Raw genomic sequence first — 12703 nt, forward strand, 5'->3', positions numbered from 1 at the left:
AAACTATACATAATTGGTATCGCCACCGCCGTAACGGCCTAAACTACAAAAGTATTTCATTTATCCCGCGCGGTGAGCACCATAAGAAAATAATAAACCATACCAGAATCTCTATTTTTTTGGTCACTTTACCTCCCCAAAATAAAAAATGGACCAAAAAGAGATCAAAAAGTACCTAAATCTGATCAAAACTACAGTTCGTTACACAAAAAAACAAGTCCTCACTTGGCTTTCTCTTTGGAAAACAAAAAGTTACGGCTCTTAAAATAAGGCAATAAGTAAATAATGTTTTATAAAAAAAATTATTGTGCAAAGGCCATAAGATATAAAAAAACTAAAAACTATAAACATATGGTATCGCCGCAATCGTACCACCCCGCAGAATTAAGTGAATATGTCATTTATAGCGCACAGTGAACGCGGTCAATTTTTTAAAAAATAAACAGTAGAATTGCTGTTTTTTTAGTCACCACACCTCTTAAAAAAATAGAATAAAAACTTGATTAAAAAGTTGTATGAACCCCATAAAAACTACAATGAATTCCTCAAGGGGTCTAGTTTTCAAAATGGGGTCACTTTTCCCTGCACTGGTACCTCAGAAGCTCTGCAAATGCGACATGACACCCAGAAGCCAATCCAGCAAAATCTACATGCCAAATAGTGCTCCTGCCATACTGAGCCCTGCCGTTTGTCCAACCAACAGTTTATGACCACATATGGGGTATTGCCGTAATCGGGAGAAATTGCTTTCCAAATGTTGGGGTGCTTTTTCTCCTTTGTCAAAATTAAAAATGCGTACCTTTTATCTGAAAAAATGTAATTTTCAATTGCACAGCCCAATTCCACAAAATGCAGCAAAAAAAAAAAAAAAAAACTGGGGGTCTAAATGCTCACTATGCCCCTCGATAAGTTCCTTGAGGGGTGTAGTTTGCTAAATACGGTCACTTTTGGGGGTTTCCACTGTTTTGGCACCACAAGACCTCTTCAAACCTGAAATGGTGCCTAATAAAAAGGAGGCCTCAAAATCCACTAGGTGCCCCTGTGCTTCGGAAAAATGGGCTTCAGTCCATTACCACACTAGGGCCGCATGTGGGATATTTCTAAAAACGGCAGAATCTGGGCAATAAGTATTGAGCTGCATTTCTCTGGTAAAACCTTCTGTTTTACAGAAAAAAAAAATGTAAAATTAATAAAAAGGATATTCTGACAAAAAAAAAAAACAAAAAAAAAAAAACACACATTTGTGAAAGTAACCTCTACTTTGCTTTAAATTCCTGTGAAACACCTAAAGGGTTAATAAACTTTCTAACTGCTGTTCTGAATACTTTGAGGGGGTCTAGTTTCTAAAATGTGGGTGTTTAATATATAGGCCCCTCAAAGCAACTTCAGAACTTAACTGGTACTTAAAAAAAAGAGGCTTTTGAAATTTTATTAAAAATATGAGAAATTGCTTCTTATGTTCTAAGCCTTGTAACGTCCTAGAAAAATAAAAGGATGTTCAAAAACAATGAGGCCAACATATAGTAGACACATGGGAAATGTGAACGAGTAACTATTTTGGGTGGTATAACCCTCTGTCTTACAAGCAAATGCATTTTTCTGAATTTAAATGTAATTTTTTCAAAAAGGTTTCGAAATTTTGCTATTTTTCACAAATAGACACTGAAAATATCAACCAAATTTTACCACTAACATAAAGCCCATGTCTCACGAGAAAACAGTCTCAGAATCCCTTGGATAGGTATAAGCACCCTGAAGTTATTACTACATAAAGTGAGATGTCCGATTTGAAAAATGGGCTCTGGTCAAAACTAGGCTGCGTCCTTAAGAGGTTAATGGTGGTTCCTGTGTGTCCTCATGCCTAGATTTTTCTGAGCCAGATGGGTTTTGGCCTCAGGTGATTTCTAATATGTATCCATTTTGCCTTGAGCTTCAGACTTATTATTAGGTGCCATACCCGTGACTTGATTTCAAGGCTCTCCACAATCTCTCCAGTGATCCTATCCCAAACAACCACCAGGCATGGTGCACTTAAGCAAAGTACCTGAGCTTAATGTCAAACTGCGGGGCGATCAGGCACGTCCATTTACATAAAAGTTTTATCAAGGCCCAGCCTTACAATAACCTCATCAACAAGAGACCGAAAAAAGTTTCATGCAATATCAAACTGGAGGTGGTGTGACAGCATGATGTGAGAGCGTGCTGCCACTGACTCCGCCCCCCACCTGCCTCTCTCAGAGCGCCATAACTATATCTCACCATTCGCTCGTTGTGAAGGAGCGTGTTGAGCAGGATGCCTGACACCTGACTCACCCCTGCACCTCTCCTGTATCATATGTCTGTGTAGCATGCTGTATTTCTTCACTGGCTAACAACTTTATCCCACCATTGGGCCTTGATAAAAAGTGTTCTGCCGCTGATATCACGCTGTCCAGTGGCGTAACTACCGCCGTAGCGGCTGCTACGGGGCCCGCGGCATGAGGGGGACCGTGTCGCCCGCTGGCACGGGCCCCCACCATGGCCGGAGGCTCCGCTAGCAGGCGCTATGGCTGCAACAGCGCGACGCCACTGAACACTACGGCAGAGCAGGGAGGTTTCTCCCCGCTCTGCCATTAAAAAGCTCCTGGCGCATACATTAAATGGACACAAACATGAAGTATAATTTTTTTTTTTACTGTACGCCACTGCATAAAATAGCGCAGTACCCCCCGAACGGAGTCTTTTTTAACCTCCATCAGGTGTATGGGACTGTTTACCATACGTTCTGGGAGCTTTCCCGGTGCAAACATTACACAGATGGGCAGGATGTAATGTGAAATTACCTATTGGCTGAGTTCACACTGGGAGGATACGCTGCGTAAAAGAACGCAGCGTATCCGCCCTGTGTGCCGCAGGGAATTTGGGGCGAAAAACCGCACCTTACTGTGGGGCAGTTTCTCTCGCCTGGAATGTCTGCTGCGAAAAACTGCAGCACTTAGCCTCCTGGTATGAAGTTTCATCCATGTGACCGCCGCTACAGCCTGTGATTGGCTGCAGCGGAGGTCACATGAGATGAAGCGTCATCCCAGAAGGATAAAACAGATTCCTAGCTAAGTGTAATATCAGGGGCGTAACTAGGAAAGACTGGGCCCCATAGCAAACCTTTGACTGGGGCCCCCCTCTCCTGGGTGTCACACAACCCCGCCCCCTCCTTACAGATAGTGCCTTTTTTACAGCCCCCCCCCCCCCCTGTAGGTAACGCCATACAGCCCCAACCACCCAAAAAAAAAATACGACCTATAGTGTGTCCTACAAAAGACATGTATCCCCTATCCACAGGATAGGGGATATATGTGTGATCGCTGGCATTGATAGGGAGAACGGGGGACCGAAAGTCCCCCGAAGTTCTCCACTACAAACCTCGGACTTCCGGGGTCTGTGCCGGCAGCTCCATAGAAATGAATGAAGGGGGGACGACGACTCTGCATGGCGTTACCCACAAGGGGGGGGGGACGACGACGACGACTCTGCATGGCGTTACCCACAAGGGGGGGGGGGGACGACTCTGTATGGCGTTACCCACAAAGGGGGGGGGGAACGACTCTGTATGGCGTTACCCACAAAGGGGGGGGGAACGACTCTGTATGGCGTTACCCACAAAGGGGGGGGGGGGGGACGACTGTATGGTGTTACCCACAAGGGGGGGGGGGTTGCGTGACACCCAGGGGAGGGGGGGCCCCCAGTCAGAAGTTTGCTATGGGGCCCAGTCTTTCCTAGTTACGCCACCGACGCTGTCATTTTGCTCTTACGCTAAAAATGCTGCAGCCATACTGTTGCTGATCTACCACTGGAGTTTTTAATGCCTCCTGGTGTTTGATGCCTGATTTTTGACCATTAACACTACCACCGAACCGTAGAGTCTGCTGATATTGCTGGCTAGGACTACGAGTCCCATATTGGAAACAGAATGAATGTGCCTACCCAAGGAAATCAGAGCTCTACCTGATACTGCCTATACAGCTGCTGCTGGCCCGGACTGGACTGGGAAGATAAGTTTGAACTTGAACTTTCCTTGTTTGTACTTACGTAAAAAAAATATATATTTTCAACTACAACTTTTAGCAAGCCCTGATGGCTGCAGACCTTTAGGGGAAGTTGTAGCATTCCCAACATCTTGTTAACCCTCTTTGGGTGTGGATAGAAGGCTTGTTAGGGAAAAAAAATTGTCACGTTGCACACAGCGTGTTACATAGTTGTTATGAAAGTTTTATTTTAAATTTATACTTATTTGATGCAATGAAATTAAATATACTCTCAGTTATGCAGAACTTCTCAGGAAATATTTTAGCGGTTAAAAAGTTTTAAATATGCTTTGCTTTCAAGTCTGGGACAGTTTAAACTTCTTAATAAAGTCAGATGCAATTTAGGGAAGTTCCACTTTATCCCAGTTTCAGTAAAATTCTTCTAACAATAGTTTGTCCCTCTTTGTTTTTTAAAAGTTGGGAGATATGTTTAAGACAGCGGCTGCAGGCTGACTGCAGCATGGAGACCTATGTAAAGAAATATAAAAGAGACTTATATTATGTATCTATAGACATACCTCTTAACATTCAAGTATCCCATAGAAGGACAACTGATGCAGTGCGCATAGCGCGCCGCAGCCATTTTTTTCCTTTTAAGCCACTTCTCTAATCCCGCCCCTTACCTTCCCCCATTCAGTGCACACAGAATCATGTCTCCCACAGAGGATAATGCCCTCTAGCTGCCACCATATAGTATAATGCCTCCATAGCTGCCACCACACAGTATAATGCCTCCATAGCTGCCACCACACAGTATAATGCCTCCATAGCTGCCACCACACAGTATAATGCCTCCATAGCTGCCACCACACAGTATAATGCCTCCATAGCTGCCACCACACAGTATAATGCCTCCATAGCTGCCACCACACAGTATAATGCCTCCATAGCTGCCACCACACAGTATAATGCCCACCATAGCTGCCACCACACAGTATAATGCCCACCATAGATGTACCCATACAGTATAGAGCCAACACAGATGCCCCATTCAGTATAACGCCCAAACAGATGCCCCCATGCATTATAATGCCCAAACATTCTCCCATAAAGCATAATGTCCCATAGTTGGCCCCATACAGTACAATGCCCCATACAGTACAATGCCCCATACAGTACAATTCTCACAAAAATACTCCCATACAATATAATGTCCCATAGCTGCCCCATGCAGTATAATGGCCCCACAGCCGCCCCCTGCAGTATAATGGCCCCACAGCCGCCCCATGCAGTATAATGACCCATAGCTGCCCCCGTACAGTATAATGCACCCTTTGCCCCATCTTATATATATTTTCTAAAGTTTCTTTGAAGCCCGATTTTTCATTGGTTTAAAATCAGGGAATAGCTATTTTTGATTGGACATGCGTTCCCTAGGTAACGGATTGCACCGACAGGCTCCGCCCCTATTGACGTGGCAGCCCATAATTGGCTGCAACGTACATCATTCCTCGCTGAATTGCCTAACACAGCAGCACTGCAATGTTGGCCACAGCGGGTTTACACAGAGGCAGGACAGTTGTCCTGTCTCGTATAATTGAGGGACTAAAATAAGCAATGAGCGATGGAGGGACTAATGGTAAAGATAAGGAGCGAGGAAAAAGGATGCCAAATGGGCATCAATCAGAACTCTCCGCCCCTCATCCACCACTTCGTAGTTTAGTCTAGGAGCACTGACTTAGGACTTACATTTCCTAAAGGGAATACATTTTTTTTGATCATGTGATCATATTGTTAAGGATATTTATGATGCTTCCAACAATATTTGGTCCGGTGTCACCAGTATTACACCCGTACTTGCGGACCCATTTTCTCTGCACTAAATCGGCAGTCCCTTCTATCAGTGCTGGAAAGAGAGAAGGGGCAGCCCTTTTGGGCAGAGTTTCCGCAGCGATTGAAAGTAAAAGAAGTTCATATGTATTGTTGTCTTGGCGACGCGTCCCTCTTGACATCCAGTCCGACCTCCCTGGATAACGCGGCAGTCCATGTGACTGCTGCAACCTGTGATTCATCCCGGGAGGCCGGACTGGAGGAAGAAGCAGGTAAGTTAACTTTTAATACTCTAATTATTATGTGGGTCGTGCTCCCATATAAAGTATGGGAGCACGGTCCGTAAAAAGCAAAAACAGGACATGTCCTATCTTTTGCGGAGCCTTTCTATGGCACGGACAACTTCCTGCAAATATACAGGAAGGTGTCCATGGGCAATAGAAGTGAATGCGTCCGTAATTATGGACGAATCCTACGGTCGTTTGTATGGGGCCTTGCAACACATAATTGGGTATTTAAATAGTGAGGTTTTACTCTCTCTATACCATAAGTCAACCTCCCGAGCAATGCCAGGTATAAAAGCTAGTACAGTATAATGTCCCATATAGTATAATGGCCCCACAGCTTCCCCATACAGTATAATGCCCCCTTAGCTGTCAATGTACAGCATAATGCACCCTTTGCTGCAGATCGTGCCACAGTGCCCATGTAGATAGTGCCACACCCGCTTAAAGATAGTGACTCCCCCCTGTAAATAGCACTACCCCCTGTAGATCGTGCCATTGGGACTACATCTTTTGGAGCGGAATCGCCAGCCAGAGCATCGGCAATGCTTTAGCAGCGGATTCCACTCCAGGTTCATCAAACACCTTAGAAATTAATTGGGACGCAGTCAGGGGTGTAGCTAAAGGCTCATTCGCCCGGGTGCAAAAGTCTTTCTTGGGCCCCATCAACTTCTCCTTATTGCCAGCAGACATGTGTGATATGGTCTGCTGGTCACTGTATCTTAGCCAAACACATAGGCTTAAAAACAGGACCCGAGCAGACAGTATTCTTATACTTACCCTCCTAGTTCTCTTTGGCTCGGGGCGCAGTTTGGATCCTGATGCCATTCAGCGTGTCAACGTCTTGTGTGGTGCACATAACGTTGTGATGCCGTAAGGTGTCCGGAACCGTGCTGTGCCCAGACCCAACTCAAGAGCAAGGTTAGTAAGTATACTGTCAGGGGCAAACGGGATATTCCAAACGCATGCTTTTTAAACCAAGTTATTTTCATCACGCACCCGCTACCCTCTGTTTTTTATGCTACGAGTATTAGTCTGCACTTATCCCCCAGCTGAAACCTTTATATTAAAAGTTCTAATAAAATAAGGCATAGGCGATGTGTTGAACACTACTAGTAGAGTAAAAACCAGCGTAGATCGCGCCACACTCAGTGCCCCTTGTAGATGGTACCACACCCCTCCTGTAAATAGTGCCACATACCCCCCTTGTATATAGTGTGACACACATCCCCCTTGTATATAGGTCCACACACAGGCTCCCTGCTCCACCATAATATCCTGAGGACGCAGATACAATTGAATGTGGCAGTTGCCCAGGGCACCAGTCCAATGCCCGATTCTAGCGACGCCACTAGTATGAAAGAGCCTTTCGGCCCTTGTCACAGGGAGAGTTTCCGGGCAACTGGAAACCCCCCTGTGTGCGCTATGTACTGTTGCAATGGTAACAGGGGCCCATGTCGTTTATTACATAGGCCCCAATTACTAAAGTAAAACTGGATAGATGTGATGCAAGTCTCTGACCTCACAAATGCTCTTAAATGTGCACAAATTCCCTCAGGCACTTCAAAATTTTGTGGAAGACCTTCACAGAAGAGTGGAGACTGTTATAGCTGAAAAAGGGGGACCGACTTCATATTAACTCTCATGGCTTAGGAATTAGATGTCTAACAAGCTTACTTAGGTGTGATGGTCAGGTGTGCACATATCCGTAGTATACATTCAAAACTAAAATGGTCTCAGTGCTATAGTGATGACATACGTTACACAATTAGCATTACTATGCATCTGATAACAAGAGGATTTATTTTTGCTGTAAAATGTATTGATTTCACTTATTACCTTAAAACAGAATGTGAAAACATATCTGTCCTTTTTCCCTATATAATAAATTTAATTAAAAAAAAAAAAATCTATCAGTTTTAATATGAAAGCCCTAAAAAAGTAAAATAAAATTCACCTTAAGGCATCATGCATACAACAGTTTACATTTTGCGGACTGCAAAACATGGACAGCTCCCATCTGCCGTCTGTTTTTTATGCCGACCCTTACAGTATAATGGGTGAGACGGACAAGAATAGGATATGTTCTATAATTTTGTGCAACGGATACGCAAAAAAAAATAAAAAGATTGGTGCATGGCCCCATAGACATGAATGATTCAGTATGATATCCACAAAGAGAAAAAAAAAATAAAGGAATATGACACTGAATAAAACAACGGTCGAGTGCATGATCCCTTATAATGCAACATGTCAAACTGAAATATCTACAGGGGGGGGGGGGGATGACTATCTACAAGGAGGGCTGTATGGCACGCTCTGCAAGGGGGAGGGGGCACTATCTACATGGGGCTGTAAGGCACAATTTATAGTGGAACACCATCTACAAGGAGGGCTGTGTGTAGCACCCATGGGAGGTGGGGGGCAAGTCAGAAGTTTGCTATGGGGCCCAGTCTTTCCTAGTTACAACCCTGCCTGTGGATATGCCATAATTGTTTGTGGTGACAATGCACCAATGGACATGTGGTATTTATGATCAGTACTCGTTTACCGGCCAAAAACTCTGCTGTGTAAAAGGGCCTTTTTTAGAGTTGTCTGTAAGCATAGAGCAGAGCCGACTAGGGTTTATTACTGAAGAGCAAGATTGAATGAGGCCAGCGTCAATTAAAGTTGTTGGCTAGCATGCATGTTTTTTTAAAACATTTTACTTGCATAGAAGAATTTTGTTGAAGTTAAGATTACCTATAAATCGCATATGTGCAATTAAATTATAATGAAATTACATGAAAACAGAAAGTCAGGTATTGTGGTCAAATTGAGTTATTATTGTTATGTATTACATCTAGTGCATATGTAAAATCCTCTGTTTGCTTATGTTTTGTGACACCTCTACCAAGATGGTCCTTATCTTTTTAGGCCATGACCACACTGCATATTTTCAGAGAGATAGAGATAATATATATATATATGGCATATTTTTTTTACTGCCGAACATTTCTTGTGAACATGGCTTTAGTCACACAAACATATTTCTCACCTGTGTGTGCTGTCCATTTTAACAACTGACAGCACACGGACCCATGCAATTCAATGGGACTACTGACACATTTGGTTTTTTTCACAGAGCATGTGTCCATTGAAAGAGATTCACAGCAAACCCTATTATGGTCTGTTTTCGTGGACCAGACTTGCCCATTTAAAGAGGCTCTGTCACCAGATTTTGCAACCCCTATTGCAGCAGATCGGCGCTGCAATGGAGATAAGAGTAACGTTTTTTTTGGTTTTTTTAAAACGAGCATTTTTGGCCAAGTTATGACCATTTTTATATTTATGTAAATGAGGCTTTCTAAAGTACAACTGGGCGTGTTTACAGTAAAAGTACAACTGGGCGTGTATTGTGTTCGTTACATCGGGGCGTTTTTACTTCTTTTACTAGCTGGGCGTTGTGTATAGAAGTATCATCCACTTCTCTAAACAACGCCCAGCTTCTGGCAGTGCAGACACAGCGTGTTCTCCATAGATCACGCTGTGTCGTCACTCACAGGTCCTGTATCGTGTCGGACGAGCGAGGACACATCGGCACCAGAGGCTACATTTGATTCTGCAGCAGCATCAGCGTTTGCAGGTAAGTCAATGTAGCGACTTACCTGCAAACGCTGATGCTGCTGCAGAATCAACTGTAGCCTCTGGTGCCGATGTGTCCTCGCTCGTCCGACACGATGCAGGACCTGGGGAAGTGACGTCACAGCGTGATCTCTGGAGAACACGCTGTGTCTGCACTGCCAGAAGCTGGGCGTTGTTTAGAGAAGTGGATGATACTTCTATACACAACGCCCAGCTAGTAAAAGAAGTAAAAACGCCCCGATGTAACGAACACAATACACGCCCAGTTGTACTTTTACTGTAAACAAGCCCAGTTGTACTTTAGAAAGCCTCATTTACATAAATATAAAAATGGTCATAACTTGGCCAAAAATGCTCGTTTAAAAAAAACAAAAAACGTTACTCTTATCTCCATTGCAGCGCCGATCTGCTGCAATAGGAGATAGGGGTTGCAAAATCTGGTGACAGAGCCTCTTTAAGTCTATGGGTGTGTAAAAAAAAATGGACAGCACATGAACAACATAGTCTACTGTCCGTTTAACTAATCAGATGCTAAAGAAATGCATAAACAAAAAAGAAAAGTTAAACCAGGAAGTCCTTGCAGAGGAGGCAAATGGACAAAATAATCAATGACACACGGAAACCACACAGACATTCACACAGTATGCAAAACAGACACGCTCATGTGAAATATGCCTTACAGTGAGCAATGGCATCCCACAAACAAAATCCAGTGGAATATGAAAAAAATAAATTTAAATGACGACATGTAAGACATTTTTAGTTATAATTGTTTACTTACCAAGCCACCACCAACAATGGAAATGGTCTTCTGATTTGTAGATTTCTCCATGATCTTGAGTGGAAAGATTTTGCTGTGGGCTTTGAATTGTAATAACTTCAGACTAACAAGTTAAACATTATGTGATCATGGTTAAAAGAATTGAAAAACTGCTGACACATCTGTGAGTAAAGTCTATGTTTACTTGTTAGTACAAATCGGAGATAGCCTTTAACCTTATATTAAACATTAGCTATGTACACCTTTGAAAGCGATGTATTTATTTTATAATAAAAATGTCTACCAGTGTGTTTGGTGCAACTTTCTAATTAGTTTTTATAAAAAAATATTGTAACTTTTTGAGATAACGCTGTTTCGTATTCTGTATACAGAGCAGTTGTATCGTGTGGGACTGACAGGTTCAGAGACAGTGTCAGAGACACGCAGGATCCGCTGGCACTGAATCTGTTAGTCCACGTGTAATCCATCACATCTAAGTTATTAACTTTAGTCCCGCTGTCAGTTACAAGACTCAGCGCAAGATACAATGTAATTACAAAGTATAAAATGTAATTACAAAGTTGCACCAAAACACACTGATTTTATATATATATATATATATATATATATATATATAGTGTGAGCTGGCATCCCACTTGGGCTGCTGTATTGGGCAGTCACGCACACGGGGTAAACACAAACAGCGGGTACTTTTTATGTGCACAAATCAAACAGATCCTTTTTGTACAGAGCTTGCTTCTACTGGGTTAAGCAACAAACAAAACAATATAACTTGTGGAAAAACAATCTTTAAAGTTCTCACCCTGTAGCAGCCACCACCTAGGCGTGCAAGTGACCTTTGTTAGGGGTTTCGTTCATAGCAGTCTCTCTGAAGGAAAAACAATCTCCTTCCTCCTCACTCTCTCTTTCTTTTCACACTGTCAGCTTCCCTTTTAATCAGGGCCAGCTGAGACTCAGAACCTCTAGAAATCAAAACCTGGAGTGGAGGTATGGGAATGGACATCCCACCTAGAATCTCTACAGCCATTCCTAAATCCCAGACCCTGAAATCCAGCCTAAAAACTCCTGCTCACCAACTAGCCTTGCTGAGCAACAAACTTCCTAGAGATTTACACCACTGAGATAAGAAGTCTTCCTGCTGACTGTTTACAATATATACATACATATATATATATATATATATATATATATATATATATATATATATATATATATATATATATATATATATATATATATAAACATAGTTACATAGTTAGTACGGTTGAGAGAGGACACATGTCCATCAAGTTCAACCAAGGCATAGGAAAAGGGAAGGGAAAAATTTCTACACATAGGAGCTAATATTTTTTTGTTCTAGGAAATGATCTAAGCCTTTTTTAAAGCCATCCACTGTAGCTACTGTGACGAGCTCCTGCGGTAGACTATTCCCTAGATTCACAGTTCTCACAGTAAAGTAGGTTTGTCGACTCTGCAGATTGAACCTTTTTTTCTCCAGATGGAGGGAGTGCCCCTGTCAAGGCGCAGGGTGTGAACCCACTGGGTCGTACCGCATAGCGGGATAGCAGCCTGCTAAACAGGTACAATGCAATGTCTATAGTTCAGAAGGGGTACCTGAGGCAATGTAGACAGTAGCGATGGATTCAGGCTAAGACAGGTGCCAGAACGAGCTTGATCTCTGAGGTGAGAGGAGTGTTTTGGGTGTGGTGCACTGTGCTTGGAGCAACTACCGTCCCAGGGACTCTGCCTTTTTCACCTGCCCAGGTTTATTACACCTGCCTGGGAGAAGGCCGGTGGGGGGTGGAGGGACATCCCAGCTGGCTGGGAAAGTGGAGCCAGCCCTGGGGGAGAGAAGGACATCTCGAGGCAGTAACAGCGTGGCCTCGTCCTCTCCCAAGGTTGGGGCATCGCAGCATGCCGTGAGGAGAGGAGGAGAAGGACAACTGGGAATGGATCAACAAGGCTGCAGGGACCCGTCCGAGTGGGGGTCAATGAGGCCAGGAGAAGATGCCGCCACATTTGGCTCCCACCTGGTGGCCCACATGGAGGAGTATAAAGACCTGGGGAGGTCCCTGCAGCGAATCCGCGGTGACCTGACCGTGGCCCGGCAGAGGGCGGCCAAGTCATCGGGCAGCAAGCGGGCGAAATTCGCTGCACAGGTCCGTGCCCTGCTAAGGGAAGTG

General features: G+C 43.7%; 1 protein-coding gene across 4 annotated transcripts in view; it reads right to left on the reverse strand.

The window, feature by feature from the left end:
* The window catches only part of KMO (kynurenine 3-monooxygenase), a 339922-nt gene extending 329299 nt beyond the window's left edge, over window positions 1-10623 (reverse strand). For 2 of the 4 annotated variants that reach the window (XM_075864352.1, XM_075864350.1), the window contains exon 1: window positions 10521-10623. In XM_075864352.1, the coding sequence (XP_075720467.1) occupies window positions 10521-10571 (51 nt within the window). In that variant the 5' untranslated portion in view covers window positions 10572-10623. The remainder of the gene's footprint in view (window positions 1-10520) is intronic. The other 2 variants (XM_075864353.1, XM_075864354.1) reach the window with 2 other exon arrangements.
* Between the last annotated feature and the right edge of the window lie 2080 nt (window positions 10624-12703).

The sequence above is a fragment of the Rhinoderma darwinii genome, chromosome 4 (genome assembly GCF_050947455.1).
Source record: "Rhinoderma darwinii isolate aRhiDar2 chromosome 4, aRhiDar2.hap1, whole genome shotgun sequence".
In the NCBI taxonomy this organism is placed as follows: Eukaryota; Metazoa; Chordata; class Amphibia; order Anura; family Rhinodermatidae; genus Rhinoderma; species Rhinoderma darwinii.